Source organism: Hyaena hyaena, unplaced genomic scaffold (genome assembly GCF_003009895.1).
Source record: "Hyaena hyaena isolate Hyena2069 unplaced genomic scaffold, ASM300989v1 scaffold_2, whole genome shotgun sequence".
Classification (NCBI taxonomy): Eukaryota; Metazoa; Chordata; class Mammalia; order Carnivora; family Hyaenidae; genus Hyaena; species Hyaena hyaena.
Window position 1 is genome coordinate 2,873,303 of NW_024080634.1, and position 22,800 is coordinate 2,896,102.

At 49.2% G+C, this 22,800-nt stretch overlaps 1 protein-coding gene across 1 annotated transcript in view; it reads left to right on the forward strand.

Annotated features, from left to right (window-relative positions):
• The first annotated feature begins 329 nt into the window (after window positions 1–329).
• IFNGR2 (interferon gamma receptor 2) overlaps window positions 330–22,800 on the forward strand; it is a 28,143-nt gene continuing 5,672 nt past the window's right edge. Inside the window, exons 1-4 of the mRNA XM_039228433.1 lie at window positions 330–533; window positions 8,847–8,979; window positions 16,934–17,136; window positions 21,505–21,650. Coding sequence (XP_039084364.1) covers window positions 440–533; window positions 8,847–8,979; window positions 16,934–17,136; window positions 21,505–21,650 — 576 coding nt within the window. The 5' untranslated portion in view covers window positions 330–439. The remainder of the gene's footprint in view (window positions 534–8,846; window positions 8,980–16,933; window positions 17,137–21,504; window positions 21,651–22,800) is intronic.

Here is a 22,800-nt window from a genome sequence, read left to right on the forward strand (position 1 = left end):
GGGTGGAGGAGGAGAGAATGGGCAGGGGGGTGGGGAGCAGTGCTGGGGGGCGGGGGTGGGGGAGGGGGGAGGCGAGGCTCAGCACGCGGCCCACCCCGGGTTTCGTAGGTCTCCGCGGAGGGGACGTCCGGCAGGGGGCCTCCGGGTCCCAGCGGCGCGGGGGGAGCTCGCGGCCACCGAGCGGGTGGGGGCGCCGGGAAAGCCCCGCGGCAGGCGGGGCGGGGCGCGGGCGCCGGGAGGGGCCGGCCTGGGCGGTGGCTGCGGCCGAGCCGGGCTGCCCTGTCGCCCGGGCCGCGCCGCTCGGGAAGGGGCGGGCCCCGCGCGCCCTGCGGTCGCCATGGCCGCCCGGGCGGCGACGTGAGCGGGTCGGCGGACCCCGCGCCGGGGCCTGGCCGCCCCCAGAGCCGCCGCCGAGCCCGCGGCGCGAGAGCCCCGGGCCATGCGGCCGCCGCCGCCGCTGCTGTCGCTGCTGTCGCTGCTGTCGCTGTCGCTGCTGCTACTCGGCGGCCGCAGCGCCGCGGCGACCCCCGCAGGTGAGCCGGGCCCCGGGGGGCCCCCGAGGCCGGACGGAGGCGCTGTCGCCTGCGGGTGGCAATCGGAGGGCTGCCGCGAGCGGGCGGGTGTCGCTGGGAGCCCGCGGTGGGTGGGGGTCCCCCGATCGGGGGAGCGCTCCGGGCGGCGCAGGTTGGGGGCGGGCGTCCGTGGGGTGCGCGGAGGGAGTGAGCGATCCCCGGGGAGCCCCAGGGGCCGGGGTGCGCGGGGAGCCCGCAGCGGACCCAGAGTTGCGCGAAGCCCGACGCGGGTGTAGGGAGCGCGGCGGGGAATTCCGGGCAGTCCCTCCCGGCGTCCTGGCCCCGGGTCATCCCTTCCCGGCTGCAGACTCCCTCCTCCTGCGGGAACCTGGACCCACCGCCGCCCCCCTTCCGCCACCCCCGCTCCGCCGCTCGGTGCAAACGAGCGCGGCCGGCGGCGTCTCCGAGTTTCTCAGCGTGAGCCAACGAAAACGGAATCCGGGGCTCGGGAGAGGGCTGCGTCCGCCGGCCCCGGAGCCTTGATCCTGGCCGCGCCCGGCGCGCCCTCCCCAGGGCCGCGAGTTAGAAGCGGGGCCTGGGCAGGCCTGCCTTCCTTGCAGCTGCGTGCGGCCGCGGCCAGCCACAGGCCGGGACCTCCTCCGTGGTGGAGATGTGACTCAGTCTCGCTGTGGCTCGCGTGTGTTTGATAGTGGGTGTCAAGTCCAGATGGTCATTTCCCCAGGGTCAGATAGATGGGGAGCGGCACTCAGGCCAGGACCCAGAAATGTCCGGGCCCCCAGTTGTGTCGACGGCAGGGAGTCAACGGAACCAGACTTTGAATCCTAGCTCAGCTCCCATCCAGAGAGCCCCTTCCCCGGGTCAGCCTCCTTCTTGCTTCTGACACTAACTGATCGCACTGATGAGCCAAATATAAATACCAAAGGGACAGAAAAGAAGACCTGGGGCGGAAGAGATAGACAGGGGATTATTCTGTGTGTATGCATATGTGTTTGTGTTTCGCTGGGTTCCTTCCCAGAGCGAGACTGTCATGGGCTGAGTCTCTAGAAATTAGAAATTTCCTCCCTTGTGAAGCTCAGTGTGTGTTTTAGATTCGTTGTTGTCGCTGTCGTTTTCTGCCAGCATCACTTAGACCCTTAAATTCCAAAACTGCTTCGTAAGGGCAGGCTTGCACAGGAGTGGGGGGGGGGGGGGAGCTCCTGGCTAAAAGGCTGTTTTCCTACCCCAGACAGATGGGTTTGAGTCCTGACCCCACCCTGCCTCAGCTTCAAGTGTTGAGCAATCTATGTTCAGCTCTCCCTGGGCCTCTTTCTTATAGGTCTTCGGCTTTGGCGAATGTTGGTAACTGGCTGAACTGGGTAACAGATGGTCGTTACTTTATACTAATGCTACAGCTCGCCAGCGGGGGGTCTATGCGGCATTTGTGACTTTTCTGCCATGAGTCCAGGGTGGAGAGAAATATATAGAAACTTTGCAATTTGATGTTGCCTCCAGCACCTAAGGCCATGTCCATCTTTCTAGTAATTATCTTTTATTGTATTCTACCAGAGTTTGGGGCTGTGTGATGCATCAGAAATAAACTTGATCATAGGTCCTTTGAAAAATAGCACCATGTTATACTAATCTCTTCTGTGACTACTTGAAATTTTTTCCTAGCAAACCATTAAAAAACTAGGATATTTTTAAGAGAAACTGTTAGAGCACAGAGTGAAACTACTAACAGTGGTGATATAGTAAATGGGCAGTAGAAAATTTTCCGTACTTTTCTGTAATTCACAAGTGTCTTTCAGTGATCATGGAATTGTTTTTATGGTCAGAGAAAAAATAGATAAAGGTATTGGAAACAAACTTTTAAAAAGGGAGACATAAATATATCTACCTCTTAGAGTTGTTATAAAGATGGCATGTAAAATATTGAACCTGACCTGAATTGTAGTGTAAGGGGAAGAAAAATTTTCCTTTCTTGTCTTCTAGATTTTTCAACTAGTCTAATAATTAAGTTGACATGAAACAGAGTAACAGGAGAAAAACAGATTTAATTAGTACCTACAGGAGCTTATGAAAATATGAGACTCAAAGACGTGACTGAATCAGGCAGATTTCATACCTCTTAGAGAACCAATTATATGTGGAGATTTGACCAAACAAAGGGGTTTGAACTTGGGGTAATAGATTAACAAAGTTAACAAAGTTTATTTATACAACCTTCTAGGCCTTGAATTCCCCAGCAATAAAGATGCCCTTTACCCTTCTGGTATAGGAAGATAGGAAGGATACAGGAGATATTTATTTCTTACTTGTAAGGGAATAAAGGAAATTCAGAATGTCCTAAAATCACACCAGCTGTTTCTTAAGGAACTTTAATTCAAAATAATCAACATGCCAGAGTGGCGTGTTTGGGGGTGGTGTATTTTGCTCCCCTCAGTAGTAATACATTAAGTGGTGGCCTTTGCTTTAGATAAAAAATGAGTTGACTGCACCAAAGTGCAGTAAGTCCACTGACTATCTAGTAATTTACCTAAATGTGGAGGAATTGAGGCTTCTCTTTGTATTGTAGTTGCTGCTTAGTTTTCTAGTAGATTGGACATGGACTTGTGCCATAGAACTTTATTGCCATGATGTGTTGATTTGACCAAAGCTCCTAATGTGCTTAGAGACCACCGAGAAAGACGGTAAATGCCCAGCAACATAAAAACCATTGCAAATGAATGTCATTGAGTAACTCCTGTTTGTCCATAGTCTCAGCGGTTGAAACTAAGTAGCTGGTGTGTTTGGGGGCAAACTACAAATGATAGTAATAGTTACCATGTATTGGGCCACACTTCTAGGTCAGACAAGGTTTTAAGTGTCTTATATACATTATCTGACTTTATTCTTTCTACTATTCTTTTCAAGTAAGTAATAGCCCCATTTACTCTCACGAAAGCAAAAACATCCTTTATAGGAAGAGACAAATGGCTAGATAAATAAGTGATGTCCAGTATTTACTAGCAAAAGCAACTTCCTGGTTGTGACTAGGATTCAGGGAATTTTTTTTTAATGCTTATTAATTTTGAGAGAGAGAGAGAGAAAGAGAGAGAGAGAGAGAAAGAGAGAGAGAGAGAGAGAGAGAGAGAGAGAATGAGTGGGGGAGGGGCAGATAGACGCCCAAGTAAGCTTTGTGATGTCGGCACAGAGCCCGAGATGGGCTCAATCCCTCCAACCTTGAGATCATGACCTGAGTGGAAATCAAGAGTCAGACGGTCACCTGACTGAGCCACCCAGGTGCCCCAGGAAATGTGTTTTTGACTCTTCCCCTGCAAGGCGTTAGAGGGAGGACCGTTGATGTTCATCATAATGGCCCATCCATGGAAAGATTCTGGAGGGTCTTTGGTTGTCAAGATTAAATTATTAATTTTAATGTGAATGGTACTTTATTTTATTATCTGTGTGTGATGTATGTTAATCAAACTATACTTCTGAGACCCAGGATAGCCTGTTCTTAAATATGTGTAAAGCCTCATGGGTAGATCCAGGGGGGATCCGAAGTGGTAGGTGGGGGCAGAAAGGTGACACAGGAGGAGGCCGTAGTCATGAGGTGCAGAGGACACACTTCACACAGTGACACCTGCGTTATCCCTTCTTATCACTAATAGTGTATGAGTGGTTGCCCCAGAGACCCTGGAGAGAGAAGGTAGAGTGGAGCTCTGCACACCCTCCTATTACTGTGAGCTTTTATCTTGTAGGAGCCAGGCTGTCGCTAAAGCCCCGATGTCCACCTGCAGCATCTGAATTAATTCCTATTGTAACAAATCACCACCAACGCAGTGCCTTAAAAAACACCAGTGTGTTATCTGGAGGTCAGGTGCAGGTTCTGACCGGGCTAAAATCAAGGTGTCAGCAGGGACACGTTCCTTTCTGGAGTTTTTGGGGCAAGAATCATTTCCTTGCCGTCTCCAGCTTCTAGAGAAACACCATTGTGGTGACGTTGGGTCCACCCAGAGATTTCAGGATAACCTCCCTATTTGAAGGTCTTTTGATTAGGACCCTGAATTCTGTCTGCAGCCTCAGTTCCCATTGCTGGCTGCTCAAGGCAGGGTCTGGGGGCTGCTTGCTGCTTGCACCTTCACACACAGCCGTATCATGAGGAGTCGGGACACTGAAATCGTCATGTCTTAAAAATTATACTTAGCGTCTGCTCTGCCTTTCACGTCCCTCGCTACAAGTCTGGGAGAGATGGCACCGTTTCGGTCTTCACAAGGAAACTGGGGCTCAGATCCTCAGCAGGGTCTGCAGCTGTGGGCGACAGGATCGGAACTCCAGCCTCAGCCCTTTGTCCATAAATTCTGTTCACTTTCCACTGAGCCTTCACCGATACCCTTGACAGCAGGTGCTATGACCCTAAATACGCTGACTTTTTGGAGCCAAGCAGGTAAGTCTTGGCCCATAGTCATCCACCCACTCCCGGCCACAGCAAAGGCCACAAGAAAGGGAGGTCCGAGCATAACACAAGGAAGGAAACAGGGAATCGAAGTTTTGCGTGGCTTTCGAGCGGACGCGATGCTGAGGACGAGACACGGGTTATGTGGTCTCCGAAGGAAAGCTGGAGGCCACTCCAGCCCCACCTCCTTAGTGCCTGCTCTTCCAGGCAGTGGGGGTAACGCTGTCCCCAAGTCCAAGAACACCCAGCCTTCCTGGAGCTCCCCACTCTTGTGCCTGGCGGGCGGTGGGGGGGGGGGGGGGGGGGGGGGGGGGGGGGGGAGGAGGTTGATAAACTGGTAGAGTGAGGAGAGGCACGGACCATGAGGCACTCACTCTTTCCTCAGCCCGTGACATAAAACTAACCCATTTGTTCCTCATAACAACACTGCAAAGTCTGTACTGTACCCATTTTACAGATGAGACAGCTAAGGCACAAAGTGGTTAAAGAACTACGGGAGCGTGTGGCTTTGAACTCGGGCAGTCCAGCTCTGGAATCCATGCTCCATAGCACCTGGTGGATACAAGGGGCCCATGTGGAAGCCGCTGTCTCACCACATTGAGAGCCCCGTGGGGACAAGTCAGGCAGGGGCAGGAATCCCATGCCCTGGGCATTTTGTACAGGGAACCACTCTAATAGGAGCAGAGACCTGAAGGGAGTGTGTGGGGGCGGAGGGGGGCGTGGCATGCTGGGAAGGAAGGCTCCAGAGAAGGAGTGGCAAGGGCAGGCCCTGAGTTTCTCAGGAACAGGGAGGGCCCCATGTGGCCTCTGAGACAGGGGTGAGGCCCTTCAAAGGCAGGCCTGCTGAGAAGGGCAGAGGGCAGTATTACGAGGCGGTTGTTAATGAGTGGGCAGTCTGATAAACTTCCTTGTGACATCCTTGGTTCTAAGACTTGTTTGCTTCTCTGAATGTGGTGAGACAGGGGATTCCAAGGAACCCAAATGTAAGAGCAAAACTACGGGTCCTCTCCCACACTGCGGTAAAATGAAAGTTAAAGAAAGTCGAAGGGTAATTTAGAGACTCCACCTCCATGGGGAAGCCTCGCTCCTGGTCCAGCCCTCCCCTGGTCCAGCCCTCCGTTGGGGTGGAAACTCTTCCCCCGGGGCTTCTTTTCTTAGCTGGAAGTCTGGATTGTGGAGATGGAGTGGGGGGTGCCCAGAGACGGCTCTTCCCAGGAGATGGAGAGATGGTGACCGGCACTGTGGCCGGCGGAATAACGTTCCCCAAAGGTGTCCACGTCCTCAGCTCCAGACCCTGTGGCTGTCTTACCTTACGTGGCGAAAGGGACTGTGTAGTGATCCTGAGATGGCCAGGGGACCCTGGATCGGAGGGCTCCGTGGGCCCAGGGTGTTCACAAGAGTCCCGGAAAGGTGGAAGAGGGAGGCAGTAGAGTCAGACTGCAGACATGGCAGCGTGAGAAGGAATTGGCCCAGTGTTGCTGGGGGAAAGAGTCAAAGCCAAAGAATGTGGGCTGCTTCTAGAAGCTGGAGGAAACAAAGTGAGCCATTTCTCCCCCAGAGCTTCCAGAAGGAACCCGGAACACTCTGACTTCATCCCACCAGTTTCTAACACCTGACCTCCAGAACTGCTTTTTTAAAACAATTTTTTAATCTTTATTTATTTTGGAGACAGAGAAACAGAGCACGAGCAGGGGAGGGGCAGAGACAGAGACAGACACAGAGTCTGAAACAGGCTCCAGGCTCTGAGCTGTCAGCACAGAGCCTGACACGGGGCTTGAACCCATGAACTGCGAGATCATGACCTGAGCTGAAGTTGGTCGCCTCACCGACTGAGCCACCCAGGCGCCCCGGACCTCCAGAACTGTTTAAGACATAAAACCTGGGTTGTTTTAAGACACTAAATTTGAGGGACACCTGGGTGGCTCAATCAGCACACAGCCCGCTTTGGGTCCTCTGTCTCCCTCTCTGCCCCTCCCATGTAAGCTCTCTCTTTCCCAAGAATAATAAACATTAAGAAAAAAAAAAAGACACCAAATTTGTGCTGCTTTATCACAGCATCAATAAGAAACTTGAGGTAGGAAATAAAGGGTAGTTTGGAGACCCTGATGGGTGCCCGGCCCTACCCAGGCACTCACCCCTGGGGGACACACAGGCCTTCTGGAATTAGGGCTTCAGTTTCTCAGCTCCGTTTTGGGATCTGCTGGGCCGCACGCAGCAGCCTCAGGGCTCGAGAAGGGCCTGCCCAGGAGGGCAGCCTGCCTCCACGCTCTCCAGCCTGCCTGCCTGCCTTAGACCCTGGCTGGCTTTCACCGCCCGGTATGAATTGGCAGCCCTGCTGGTTGGCTGGTTGAAGAGACTGGATGCGTTTGCTGAAAACATGTGGTTTGAATTTCCTGCTCTGAATTCTGGAACAGCATGTTTTTCAAACTTTTCTTTCCACGTTCTGGGCGTTTCTCATTAATCTTTGAATCTCAGAGATAGTCTCGTCATGATCGTGTGTTCTCGCAAGAGAAAGGTCTCCTGCACTTGTGGTCCCCAGCCCAGTCCTGCGGAAGTACCTGCTGTGGGGGGTGGGGGGGTGGGGGTGGGGCTGAGGTTGTGCCTTCCACGTCACCCCAGGAGGGGGACCCTGATGGTGGTGGTGATCCCTGGGGTGGGTGTTATTCTCCTGTTAGTGGTCCCTAGGCTTTACTGTGCGGAAGAATAGGCTGGGAAGCTTGTTGAGAATGTGGATTTCCTGGTCTGGGGAGTGGCCTGCATTTTAATGTTGTTGTTTTTTTTTTATTATTTCTAGGAGAGAGAGACAGATAGCGTGAGCAGGGAAGGGTCAGAGAGAGAGGGAGACACAGACTCTGAAACAGGCTCCAGGCCCTGAGCTGGCAGTCAGCACAGAGCCCGACACGGGGCCCGAACCCATGAACCGTGAGATCATGACCTAAGCGAAAGTCGGACGCTTAACCGACTAAGCCACCCAGGCGCCCCGAGTGGCCTGCATTTTAAACAGTACCTCGGTGATTGTCATACCGGGGGTCCTTGAAAAACACCACCCCAAAGACGTGTCTCACCCTCCATGTGCCTTTGGGCTTTGCACACCTGGTTTGGGGTGTGTGCGTGCAGGTGTGCGTGAGTGTGTGCGTGTGTTTGTGGAGGTTTACGAAATGCGCCCTTGGTCCCCATGCACATCTGCTACTAATGCAAGTCTGGGGTTAATGCATGTCACACGGCCACCAATTCAGTCTTCACTTACAGACGATACTATTATTTATCTCTTATTCCTGAAAAAAGAAAAGTGAGGCTCAGACTGTCAAGTGACCCTCCCCAGTCACACATACTTACTAAAGGTAGAGTAAGCATTCTAGTTGAGCCAGACCCCGGCACCCAGGACCTGTTCATAAGAGGTGGAGTCTGCAGGGGGCGCCTGGGGGGCTCAGTCTGTTGAGCGTCTGCCCTTAGCTCAGGTCATGATCTCACAGTTCGTGAGTTTGAGCCCCGCGTCCGGCTCTCTGCTGTCAGCACAGAGCCTGCTTTGGATTCTCTGTTCGCACTCCTTCTGTCCCTCCCCTGCTCTCACATGCGTGCACTCTCTCTGTCTCTCAAAAATAAATAAACTTACGAAAAGAAAAATGTTTAAGAAAGAACTAGAGTCTGCAGGCAGAAAGGCAGCCCCAAGCTTCTTTTTCTCCACAGACTGTGTTGATGGTGCCACATTTAGTCAAGGGGGGGTGGGGGGGATGGGACCTGCCTAGAGATACACGTAATAACCATCTCTGCACCTGGACAGAAACAGAGCTGCATACGAAAGGTTTGCTGACGTGCATTGAAATATTTCTGTAGTTGATCTTTCTCCCTTTCTCTCTCCCCTCTTCCCCGTTCTCTTATTCTCTGCCCGTTTCAAGACTCTCTTCCCCAGCTGCCTGCTCCTCGAGACCCGAAGATTCTCCTGTACAATGCCAAGCAGGTTCTGAGCTGGGATCCAGTGTCCCTGGGCAATGACTCGAGGCCGGTGGTCTACCAGGTGCAGTATAAATTGTAAGTCAGATCTCTCCGTGGGTGTCCTTCCTGGGGGTTGTGGGGGAGCCATTACAGCACCCTGTGCGGCCTGTCGCTGCCTTGCGGCAAGATTGGGGGCAAATCCGCTGGAAATAGATATTTTTCCTGTGCTTTTAAAATCTCCAGGGACGCGGGGCGCCTGGGTGGCTTAGTCTGTTCAGCGTCCGACTTTCGCTTAGGTCATGATCTCGCGGTTCGTGGGTTCGAGCCCCGCGTCGGGCTCTGTGCTGACTGCCAGCTCGGAGCCTGGGGCCTGTTTCAGTCTGTGTCTCCCTCTCTCTCTGACCCTTCCCTGCTCACGCTGTCTCTCTTTCTCTCTCACCTAGAAAAAAAAAAAATTAAAATCTCCATGGACGGATCTTGCACAACTCCCCACCCATCCAAGGGCTGAGACAGCACGGGTGTCAGAGACTCTACTGTCTACCCACGTGACTTCTTAGTGGGGTGGGAGTCTGTTCTCTCATTGGTCGCAGGAGAAGTTGGTATAAGACGGCTTCCTGACTTGAAAGGGCAGGAGGTGGCTCTTAGCCTTCATCTTCTTCAAGTTTGAAAATCTGGCGTATTCAACTTTACGGTCCCAATTTGGCCTACTAAGGAATGTATTCACTTAATTACTACTAATTTTCCATTTATTTTTTTTTAATGCTTGTTTATTTGGGGGGTTGGAGGGGAGCATGCATGAGTGGGGGAAGGGCAGAGAGAGAGGGAGACACAGAATCCGAAGCAGGTTCCAGGCTCTGAGCTGTCCCCACAGAGCCTGATGTGGAACTCAACTCACAAACCGTGAGATCGTGACCTGAGCTGAAGTCAGATGCTTAACTGACTGAACCACCCAGACACCCTAATTCTCCATTTCTAAATGGATTTTTTCCATTTTGCACAGTATGCTGGCCGCTCGTTCCCTCTCTCACCCGCTTTGCAAGCTTTTTCAGTTTGCCATCACTTGGCAATATAAACACAGGTGGGAAGAAGAAAGGCAGAATCTCGGTCCTTAATTGTTATGTGTTTATCTTGTTGGCTAAGTCAGTTTATATTACCTGTTAAACTAAGTTAAAGACGTGGTAATGCTCAGTGCTTGTGAGAGTGTGGTTGGCGGATACAGTACTGAATGAGGATCAGCTAACACAGTGCTCTTATAGCGAAACAGAGCCACAGAAATGCCCTTGTTACTTTCCCCTGCACAGTCAGTACAAACCCCCATCAGAAAAAGAAATAAAAAACACTTGTATTCATAAAGATACACATTGAGGTCTATATTCATGTCCATCAGCAGGAAAATGTCAAACTGTGTCCTGTTAACTTGAAGTCAAACGTGAGGCAACTATTAAAAAGGATAGTTGGGGGGCACCTGGGTGGCTCAGTCAGTTAAGCGTCCAACTTTGACTCAGGTCATGATCTCATGTTCATGAATTCAAGCCCCGCACCGGGCTCTGTGCTGACAGCTTGGAGCCTGGAGCCTGCTTTGGATTCTGTGTCTCCCTCTCTCTCTCTACTCCTCCCCCGCTCATGCTCTGTCTCTCTCACAGAAATAAAATCAACATTAAAAAAATTTTTTTTAAATAACAATAAACAAGATTTCAGTAACAGGAAGGCACAGCTGATTTATTGACTAGCACTCCTTACTTAGCCTTGAATGGGGAGGTCCATCTGTGGATTGACAGAGAACCAGGAAATGTGAGAAATATTTGTTAAAGCCTTTGACAGTTTCCCATTCTAAACTAACTTGCTTACTTTGTTTTCTTTTTGGAGAGCATTTTGGAGATATTTTTTGATAAAAGAAACAAAGGATGGGGTGAATGAAATGGCCTCGTTTGGAAAAGTTGAAGGATAACAAAAAACTGAAACCAAAGCTGATCTTTTCTTTTCCAATTGCAGACTCGATGATGGAGGAGGGCCTTTGCTCTTGTTTTGATTTTTTTAGAGACTTTTACATGCTTGCGTCAGTTTAGTGTCATGAAATAATTTCATTTTGAGGCTTGTGGGACTTAAATCTTTTCCATCCTGTTTCTCTACAGTAAAGCATTACTGTGATTTTAAATGAAGGTGCCTCTGTTTTCTTTTTTTTTTTAAAGGGAGAGAGTGGGGACAGCAGCAACAGCAGAGAGAGAGAGAGAGAGAGAGAGAATCCCAAGCAGGCCTCACATTCAGCACAGAGCCAGATGTAGGGCTCCATCCCACAACCCTGGGATCATGACCTGAGCTGAAATCAAGAGTCAGACACTCAACTGACTGAGCCACCCAGGCGCCCCAGTGCCTCTGTTTTCTGATCGTCACAGTAGCAAAACCATTATGAGAAAATTTAAAGTTTAAAGCAAGGGTTGCAGACAGTGTGGACTATAGGCTTTATTTGACCTGCAGTATTTAATTTTTGTTTTTTCTGTTAGTGCCAACATTTCAAAATCTGGAGATTTACTTAAAAAAAAAAAAAAACCTAACCTGACCAGCCCAGTCTTCTGAAAGCATTTCTTTATTCCATTCCCCCCCCCCCCAATTTTAATAGCAATACACATTCTCTACAGAAAGGCTGGAACGCTCGGAAAAGTAGAAAGAATAAAATTAAAACATCCAATGCTCTACCACCCAAGAATAATCACTGTCCTCATTTTAGTGTATTTCTTTCTAGACTTTTTTCTAAATGCATGCACTTGGTTTGAAAATGTGCTGGTGTGTGTGTAAAACTGAAAACTGGGGTTATACTTCTCGGTCCTGCTTCCTTTTTCTTTTTTTTTTTTTTAACTGAATGTACTTAAATGTCTGAACACTTTTTCTCATGTAATTATCTCTGTGTAAACATTTTCACTGCCCATTTTCTTAGATGATGTATCACACGTGATGTATTTAATTCTTCCCTACACCCAAGTGTAGACAGTCGAGAGTTTGTGGCTGCTGGAGGTGGTTTTATTATATGATGTATCACACACGATGTATTTAACTCTTCCCCACACCCAATATAGACAGTCGAGAGTTTGTGGCTGCTGGAGGTGGTTTTATTATATGATGTATCACACACGATGTATTTAACTCTTCCCCACACCCAATATAGACAGTCGAGAGTTTGTGGCTGCTGGAGGTGGTGCCCTCGTACGTAAATCATCTGGTTGTTTTCTTACATTTGTAGGAGAGGAGCTGCAGGGTCGAAGGCGACACTTACCATTTTTGGAAGTGAACTCAGAACAGCTGTAACAGTAAAGTATGTAGCTGCCCAGCTGTTTAACAAATAATTTACATGTTTCCTCTGCACCAGGTCCCGGCACAGACATTTTACTGATGCCCACTGGTTCAACCTTCATGAAAGCTCAGGCAGACCGAGACCATAATTTACCCCCATTTTATAGATGAGGGGACTAAAAGAAATACAATGATTGGGATTTGAACGCAGGGAACCTGGCTCCAGGGCCCGGGTGTTTAACCACTATGCTGTATACCCTTCTTGTGATGAGGGCTGCTTTCAAAAGGAGACAAATTGAGGCAGTCCCCAATGGGTGTGTGGTGAGGGGCATGCAGGCGACTTTCTGGGTGAGGCTGGGCTGGCTGATTGAGCATGAAGAGCCCTGGGCAGGAGGCTGGAGGCTGGCGGCGGATGGGGCCATGCTCTCGACTCTGCGTTCGTTTGTGTGCGGCCACCATCACCTTGTGTCTACCCTTTGCAAAGAGATGGGGAGGCAGCCTGCAGCTTCCTTTTTCACCCCGCCCCCCACTCCGCCCCCCAGAGCTGCTGGTCTTCCTGCATCAGCTGTCACATCAGTTTGGATGGTTTCTTCCCCCTTTAAGCCCCTTTGTAGAGAGACGTTTTCCAAAAGCAGCGCTGAGGAAAGGCCAGGTTTGGAGGAGAGGTGAGGATGGGGAACGTGGCTGGGCCGCTCCCTGGCAAACTGGGAAGCGAGCCTTTGAAATGTGGGGCGCCTTTTGCCCCAAGTTCAACAGCTGGGCTGTGTCGGGAGATTAGAGTGGCGAGAAGTATGTGTATAACTTACCCGTTCTGAAGCCACTTTCCCCTTCTGAAGCTCACTCCCGGTCTAAGAGGAGACACGTAGCCTGCGCTTTGGGACCCCTCTCCCCACCAGGGTCTGGGGGGCCAGGGCTTGGTGGTAATGTGAGGACCGCAGGCATCTTCCCAGCAAGCCCTGGCCACGCCCCGTGACGTGGCCTTCATCTTGCCACTTTGACAGAAGTCTCCAGTCGGGATTAGAGGAAGACTTAGAAGCACATGTGGTGTGTGCAAGCTGCTCACAGTGATCGCACCCCACCTCTCTCCTGTCTCCCTGGCTTTGCTTTCTAGGCCAGAGTTGTGGTAGGGGATGGCGCTGTAGGCTGTCTTTACAGGAGACACCGCCTGCTCCCCGCATTGAGGCTTCTAGCAGCCTCCTGCCTACCTGGGTTTTCTCAAGTCTGTCACCTAAGGTCAGAGGTCAGAGCTGGAGAGTAGAGTCCTATGTGGGGGTGTGGCACTGGGCTCTGGGGCACACATTGGCATTTACAAGAATACATGGATACATGGCCTTGTACTTGGGAGGGTTTTTTTTTTTAATTTATTTATTTTGAGAGAGAGAGAGAGACAGGAAAGGGCAGAGAGAGAGAGAGAGTCCCAAGGCTCTCTGTTGTCAGTGCAGAGCAAGATGCGGGGCTCGAACTCATAAACCGTGAGACCATGACCTGAGCCGAAACCAAGAGTTAGATGCTTAACTGACTGAGCCATGCAGGCACGCAAGAATATATGGCCTTGTGGGGCACCTGGGTGGCTCAGTCAGTTAAGCGCCTGATTTTGGCTCTCGTCACAATCTCATGGTTCACAAGTTCAAGCCCAGCATCGGGTTTTGTGCTGACAGTTCAGAGCCTGGAGCCTGCTTTGGATTCTGTGTCTCCCTCACTTTCTGCCCCTCCCCTGCTCACATTCTGTCTCTCTCTCTCAAAAATAAACATTTAGGGGCACCTGGGTGGCTTAGTCGGTTAAGCGTCCGACTTTCACTTAGGTCATGATCTCGCGGTTTGTGGGTTCGAGCCCCGTGTCGGGCTCTGTGCTGACCTGGGTGGCTTAGTCGGTTAAGCGTCCGACTTTCACTTAGGTCATGATCTCGCGGTTTGTGGGTTCGAGCCCCGTGTCGGGCTCTGTGCTGACTGCCAGCTCAGAGCCTGGAGCCTATTTCAGAGTCTGTGTCTCCCTCTCTCTCTGACCCTCCCCTGCTCACGCTGTCTCTCTCTCTCTCTCCTAGAAATTTAAAAAAAAAAAACCAACATCAAAAATAAACATTTAAAAATAGGTATATAGATAACATATATATATATATAACATTAATATATAAAACATTAATATGTATTATATATATACATCTTATATATATGTTTTTAATGTTTATTAAGAATATATGGCCTCCTATTTGGTAGCATTTTCATATGGGTGAGGCAGATTCTCTCTAAATGGGCAGCTGTGGGGTAAAATGAGCCCCACACTCTGGAGAGGTATAAGTGGGGTTTGTATGAAAGCAGTATCTTTCCTAAGGTATTGCCTATAGAGGCTGAGTTTGAAGAATTAAAATCAGTTGTAGGAGTGAATGGGGAAAATATTTGCAAACCCTAGATCTGAAAAGGGACTTGTATCCAGAATATAGTAAAGAACTCTTACAGGGCACCTGAGTGGCTCAGTTAGTTAAGCGTCCGACTTTGGCTCAGGTCCTGATCTCCTGGTTCGTGAGTTTGAGCCTCGCATCAAGCTCTGTACTGACAACTAGCTCAGAGCCTGGAGCCTGTTTCAGATTCTGTAGCTCCCTCTCTCTCTCTGACCCTCCCCTGCTCATGCTGTCTCTTTCTCTCTCTCTCTCTCTCAGAAATAAATAAAACATTAAAAATTTTTTTAAAAAAATAAAGAACTCTTACAACTCAACAATGAAAAGACAACCCAATTAAAATATAGAGAAAGGATTTGAGTAGACAGTTCTCCAAAGAAAATATACAATGGCCAATAAATACCTAAAAAGATGCTCAGCATCGTTATTCATCAGGGAAATGCAAATGAAAACCACAGTGATATACCACAGCGCACTATTAGGATGGCCATAATAAAAAAGGCATACCACGTGTTGGTGAGGATATGGAGAAATTGGAGCCCTTATGCATTGCAGGTGGGAATGTAAAATGGTGCAGCTGGTTTGAAAGAGAATTAAAAAGAGAGTTACTATATGACCCATCAATTCTACTCCTAGGTATTTACCCCAGAGAGTTGAAAAGTTGTATTCACATGGAAACTTGCAAGTGAATATTTTTTAGCATTATTCATAACAGCCAAACAGTGGGAATAACCGGCATGGCCATAAACAGATGAACGGATAAACAAAATGTGCTGTATCCGTATGATGATTATTCAGCCAGAAGAAGGGATGAAATGCTGGCGCGCCTGGGCAGCTCAGTCAGTTAAGCATCGGACTCTTGATTTATGGCTTAGGTCATGATCTCACAGTTCGTGAGTTTGAGCCCTGGGTCAGGCTCTCCACTGATAATGCAGACCCTGCTTGGGATTTTCTCTCTCTGCCCTTCTCTCTCTGTCTCTATTTCTATCAAAATAGTTTTTAAAAATTATTTTTAAAAAGAGAGGAGATGAAGTCCTGATATATGCTACAACATGCATCACTCCTGAAAACATGCTGCATTTAAAAAGCCAATCAGGGGTGCCTGGGTGGCTCAGTCGGTTAAGCGTCCGACTTGAGCTCAGGTCACGATCTCAACAGTTCATGGGTTCAAGCCCTGCGTCGGACTCTGTGCTGACAGCTAGCTCAGAGCCTCGAGCCTGCTTCGGATTCTGTGTCTCCCTCTCTCTCTGACCCTCCCCTGCTCATGCTGTCTCTTTCCTCCCCCCATGGGAAACTAATAATAATAAAAAGCCAATCAGAAAAGACCATGCAGCTTTATAAGAAATGTCCAGAGTAGGGGCGCCTGGGTGGCTTAGTCGGTTAAGCGTACGACTTTCGCTTAGGTCATGATCTCTCGGTTCATGGGTTCAAGCCCCACGTCGGGCTCTGTGCTGACTGCCAGCTCAGAGCCTGGAGCCTATTTCAGAGTCTGTGTCTCCCTCTCTCTCTGACCCTCCCCTGCTCACGCTGTCTCTCTCTCTCCTAGAAATAAATAAAAAAATATTTAAAAAAAAAAAAAAAAGAAATGTCCAGAGTAGGCAAATCCATAGAAACTGAAAGTAGACGATTAATGATTGCCTAGGGTTTAGGGGATTAAGGCAGGGTGGGGAGTGAGTGCTAGTAGGCAAGGGTTTCCTTTGAGGATGATAAAAATGTTCTAAATTTGATTGTGGTGCTGGCTGCACAGCCTTGTAAATCTACCAAAAGCCATCGAGTTGTACACTTTATTTATTTATTTATTTATTTATTTTTTTTTTTGAGAGAGACACAGAGTATGAGGAGTGGAGGGGCAGAAAGAGGGAGACACAGAATCCGAAGAAAGCTCCAGCCTCTGAGCTGTCAGCACAGAGCCTGACACAAGGCTTGAACTCACAAACCGCGAGATCATGACCTGAGGTGAAGTCGAATGCTCAACCGACTGAGCCACCAAGGCGCCCCTGCGTTGTATACTTTAAATGGGTGAATTATATGGCATGTGAATTGTATCGCAGTAAAGTTGCTTTTAAAGCTCAGCTCTGGAGGGGCGCCTGGGTGGCTTAGTCGGTTAAGCGTCCGACTTTCGCTTAGGTCATGATCTCGCGGTTCGTGGGTTGGAGCCCCGCGTCGGGCTCTGTGCTGACTGCCAGCTCAGAGCCTGGAGCCTGTTTCAGTCTGTGACTCCCTCTCTCTCTGACCCTCCCCTGCTCACGCTGTCTCTCTCTCTCCTAGAAATAAATAGAAAATATTAAAAAAAAAAAAAAAAAAAAGCTCAGCTCTGGAAACTGTTATAGAAGAGAGAATTCTGTGAAGTGAAATCCTCTTTTCCTTTGCAGTGGCAGTAGCGGTATGTGGTATGATGTCAAGAGCACAGGTGTGAATTGTATGAATATCACCACAGCGGAGTGTGACTTCTCCCCAAACAGCAACTCAGTCCTTTGGGAACCAGAATGGGAGATCTCCTTACGTGTTCGAGCTAAGGTGGAAGACCTAGTTTCTCCGTGGCTGACAGTGCCTTCATTCCGGTACTGTTGGAATGGTAAGAGAACTTGACGGTGAGACTTCCTTGATCATTTCTAGGCTTTCTTCACTTTCCTCTTCACTGAGCAGTATTGACTCCATGCACCTCCATCTTGCCTCTCGCCCCACATAGCCAGGAAACAGGTGGATATGATGGTCAAGTCCAAGTACTGACCATGGAGGCCGACGCTAGAGGAGTGTGATTTACCAGGCCAGGGGCTGGCAAACTACAGCCTGTGGGCCACGGCCAGCCCACCAGCTTGTTGTTGTAAATAAAGTTTTATTGGAACACGGTGTCACCGTCTTTTAATAATGTATGTTCTGTGGATGCCTTCAAGCTACAGCATAGAGTTGAATAGTTGCAATGGAGTTTTATGGCCCAGAAAGCCTAAATTTACTCTGGCACTTTACTGAAAAAGTTTGCTGACCTCTGGGCCGGATAGGATACTAGTATATCAGCTTCACTGATCACTCTTAACTCTTTGGGCAGAACTTCCTTTATGTTCAAAAAAGACTTTAATGCAGACTTGAACAGTGCCTGGCACATAGTGGATATTCAGTAAAGCTTAGTTGAATGATTGAATGAACAAATGTGCTTCCAGACGTTGGAAGGGGGCATAAGAAATGACAGATAGTAGTTTGTACATCTGCTCCTTCCCTGATTCACATAGTCACCTGTGCCCCATGTTTCTTCAGTGTTTATGGTTTATGCAAACATAAACTATGGGATCCTGATTCAAACAAACGAAACAGACGTATAAGACCAGTGAGGAAATGTGGTCACTGCCTAGCTATTTAATGATCTACTTAAGCAATTATTGTTAATTTGTCTTAGGTATTATAATGGTATTTTATGTTTTTAAAGGGGCCTGGTGGGGTCCTATCTTTTAGAGACCCACACTGGAGAATTTACACACGAAATGATGTAATGTTGGAGATTTGTTCATAATAATCCAGAGAGTAGGAAGCTAAGGGCAAGGTGGATGGGCACACGGGCAACAAAACTAGCCGTTGACCTGATGGTTGATCAAAGTTGGTTGATGACTACATGAGTTTTTGTTATGACCTTCCCCTTACTTTCTACGTGTTTGAAATGTTCCGAGATAGGAAGCTAAGGAAAAAAAAGTAAAAGGTTTGTGTTAGATGCTGCGGGAACCGAAAGAGAAGACAGTTGGGATTCCTGCCAGCTGGTTGTCTACTGTGGACAAGTCATTTGTCCTTGAGTAGAAAGCCAGCACACATTTGAGCTAGAAAATGTTACTTAAGGGGTGCCTGGGTGGCTTAGTCGGTTAAGCGTCCGACTTTCGCTTAGGTCATGATCTCGAGGTTCGTGGGTTCGAGCCCCGCGTCGGGCTCTGTGCTGACTGCCAGCTCAGAGCCTGGAGCCTGTTTCAGAGTCTGTGTCTCCCTCTCTCTCTGACCCTCCCCTGCTCATGCTGTCTCTCTCTCTCTCTCTCCTAGAAATAAAAAAAAATATATATATATATATAAAAAAGAAAATGTTGGTTAAGTGGGAATTAGTTAAAAAGAAAAAAGGAAAGGGAGGGAGGGAAGGAGGGAGAGAGACAGGAAGGAAGGAAGGAGGGAAGGAAGGAGGGAAGGAAGGAAGGAAGGAAGGAAGGAAGGAAGGAAGGAAGGAAGGAAGGAAGAAAGAAAGAAAGAAAGAAAGAAAGAAAGAAAGAAAGAAAGAAAGAAAGAAAGAAAGAAAGATGTGGTAGTTACTGGCCACGCCCAGGAGAGGAATGGGAATAGAGGCAAGGCAAGACCCTTGTGAAAGTCCTTGGTCCACGGCTGCACTCTGTCCTCCGAGCCTGAGCTGGGGAACAGTGCCCCCAGGTGGTTACTGGCTGGGTTGTCATCCTCTGCCCATAGCTTGTAAAGACCTCCTTGGGCCCCATCGCTGTGTCCACCAGTCGGTACTGTGGAGCTGGATAATCAACAGGAAGATGCTTTACCAAGTGTTTCGGGGAGAGGGGGAGATGCTGCAGGGGGCGGGCTGTAGCCTCACCAGACCCAGGTTCAGATCCTGGCTCTTCCACTTATTCACTATGACTCTGGGCAAGTACAGTCACCCCCTGCCTTCTGTTTCCCCCTCTGGGAAACAAGGGTAACCTTCTGTGGTTGGCTACACGGCTGTGTGGGGACACATGTAGTAAAGTCCACATGGCCTGGTTTACAGGCATAGCTTAGCGCGTGCAAGTTGTTACCCTCAGGTAACAGACTTACTTCCATGTGCTGAGAGAAGGCAGATTGCTTACCCCTCAAGAGACAGGTTTATCAGCTCGGTGCCAGATTCCAGACCCAGGACTCTGAGAAGGGCATGTCTCTTGGCACTGACCTTCCAGTGGATTACGTGACTGGTCACGGCTGGCACTCTGGCTTCCAGGCCCACTTTCCACGCATAAGCCACAGAAAAGTCTAGAGAGTACGGCGTACCAAGGTGAGAGGTGTGCAGCAGGCGGTTGGGGCCTGCAGATCAGTGCCTTCTCGTGCTCTAGCCGCTTGGCCGTGAAAGGGAAGCTCGACACGCTTATGCCAGCATCTGTGAGCAGGTTTAACAAACACTTTTTGTCACTTGCGGCCAATCCGCTAACATTGTTCCTGCTGGTGATGGGCCAGGCTCTCCCCCTACCCTCCCTCCCCACCCTGAACAAATGAGATCAGAGAGAGCAGGTGCAAGCCCTGCAGGGCAGCTACTTTTGCACATAGAAGGGCAGCCAAACCAGATGCCCAAGGCTGGCCAACCTGGGAGAGCCCAAGGAAGCGTGTGGAAGCATAAGAGAAAGCGTCCAAACTACAGTGAACCATTACCGCTCACCGTGATATGATCGTCTGCACATGTAAACGGTGTATAAACAGGCCTCTTAGAAATCATGTGGCCTTGGGGCGCCTGGGTGGCTCAGTCAGTTAAGCGTCTGACTTTAGCTCAGGTCATGATCTTCGGTCAGTGAGTTTGAGCCCCGCATCGGGCTCTGTGCCAACAGCTCAGAGCCTGGAGCCTGCTTCGGGTTCTGTGTCTCCCTCTCTCTCTGCTCCTTCCCTGCTCCCCCCCCCCCTTTCTCTTTCTTAAAAATGAATAAATGTTAAAAAAATTTTTTTTAAAGAAAAGAACTCATGCAGCCCAGCCTATACTTTGATCCGAGCTCCTCTGGTTAATTACACACTTTGAGTGCCTACTTGAGAAATGCTGCAAACTTTAAAGTATAGCACTCCGTGAGTTGCTGTCCTTGGCCATCCTGGGAACTATAAGCAAAGCTGTAACAAATAGACTCACTAGGGGACTAGTTCTCTGTTACTATATTTGAACATAATGTTACAATAAGCGAGGAGACCTGCCTTCAAAGGTTTGGAAATAACACTCTTGTACATTTGTAAAGAAACTCTCAGAATGTATATTAAGCAACTATACGAAGTATATAGGTAGTAGGTAAGGAATAGAACTAGCCAACCAGTTAAGGAATAACAAAATCCCTTCCTCCTCTGCATGAGAATTTGACCTTTGGTTAACCTTCCAGCTGTTTCTCTGGAAAGCGGATAAGGATGGCGTATCAATTGTGACCCTTGACAGCATCACCTCTGGCGAATTGAGCCCTGACTGATAAACTGCATCTCCCTGGGGGCCCATCCTAACTACCTCTTAGGAAGCCACGTCTGTGGCCGATTGCAGCGGTTTTTGTAACTGTGCACGTCCCTGGTGGGGACCCTGGAAACTATCCCTGCAGAGTTATTGTAAGAGATACTGGCTCTTGCACCTCTTAACCTGGGAGGTTCCCATACTTGACTCTCGTGGGTCTTTCTCTTTACACGGAAGCTGTGTCCTTGGGGGACCAGAGAGACCTGCTCTGGGCCCCCAGGTAGATGGTTGCAAAGGACCCCTCCCTCCACTGAAGACAAGAAGTCCCTGGTGCTCCTCTGTGGCCCGGCTGGGCCTCCTGCCCTGTAGCCTTCAAGTCAAGCGTGTGCCCGGAGCAGTCTCTGGGAGTCTTATATGCCTGGATGCCAACTCACTGGATTTATAAATACGTGTATGTGTGTGCGTACACACTGTACATATAAAATTATATACTTTTAAATTTTTTAGTGTTTATTTTTGAGACAGAGAGAACGCGTAAGCAGAAGAGGGGCAGAGAGAGAGGGGGAGACACAGGCTTCCAGCTGCCACCACAGAGCCTGACACAGGGCTCGAACATGTCAACTGTGAGATCGTGACCTGAGCCGAAGTCAGATGCTCAACCAACTGAGCCACCCAGGCGCCCCTAAAATTATATACTATGTGATTTATAAAACATACATATATGCTATATGCCTGTATATGTGTGTGTGTATATATATATATATACATATATATATATATATTTTTTTGCTTTTCTTTGTCATTTTATTTCAGTTACCATTGGGCCTCCCAGAAACATTTGGGTGACACCAGGAGAAGGTTCCCTTATCATCAGGTTTTCCTCTCCCTTTGACATCCATGCCCACTGGCCCCATTTTTTGTATTATGTCCATTACTGGGAAAAGGCAGGACTCCAACAGGTAAGAGCATTTTTCTACTTTGTTTTTATTTCCTTTCCTTTGGACTTCCTGATACAGCAAAAGAAAGTAAACTTTAAAATGGACGTGGAGGCGGGGAGGGGGTGCCTGGGTGGCTCAGTTGTTTGAGTGTCTTTTGATTTCAGCTCAGGTCATGATCCCAGGGCCGTGGGATCAAGCCCTGCACTGGGCTCTGTGCTGAGCATGGAGCCTGCTTGAAATTCTCTCTCTCACTCTGCCCCTCTCCCCTGCTCGCACACGTTCCCTCCCTCTCTGTAATACAATAATAATAATAATAATCAATGGACAAGGAGGACAGAGCATGCGAGCACTGCCTCAGAGTCTGAGCCCCAAACCAGGTTTGACCCTTCCCCTCTAGACCTGTGCTTTCTGCTGCCTGTGCGAGCCTTCCCTTCTACCTGGTGCATCTGAAGGGCCTCTCTCTGCCTGTCAGCATGCCGTTCCTGTTGTCCGGGTTGCTCATGGTGCTCTGTGGCCCTGTAAAGCTCAGAGAAGGTTCTAGAGGGCCTGTTTCTCCAACAAGGAATCCACCACTGCAGTCTGCAAGGTTTACATAAATTCCTCCGGTTCGAATGACTTGCAAAGACAGCATATGTGACCAGGCGAAAAGTCTTCTGGAAGGAGAGAGGGGCTCTAGGGAGAAGGACGGAGGCTGTGAGAAGCCGTGGCTGGAGACCTGCAAGTCGCCAGGGTCTGTTAGAAATGCAGGCCACACGAGGAGGGGCTGTGGCAGGCAGCGCGCCTGGCGGGGGGGGGGGGGGGGGGGGTCAGACCAGCAGAGCCTGTCAGCCTTACACAGTACGAGGACACATGATGTCCTCCTCAGAGCGTCCGCAGTGCCCGGCCATCCAGGCTGCACATCATGAGGTTTTATTATCTGTGGAAACATCATGGTTTCCTAAGTTCAACATTGTAACTTTGCTGTGTTTTCCAGTTTTATTGGAATATAATTGACATCCATAACTGTATAAGTTTAAGCAGCATAATGACTTACATATTGTGAAACAATTATAGTGTTTTATTTACTTATTTATTTATTTTTAATATTTATTTTTGAGAGAGAGAGGGAGCGCAAATGGGGGAGGGACAGAGAGAGAGGGAGACACAGAATCTGAGCCAGGCTCCTGGCTCT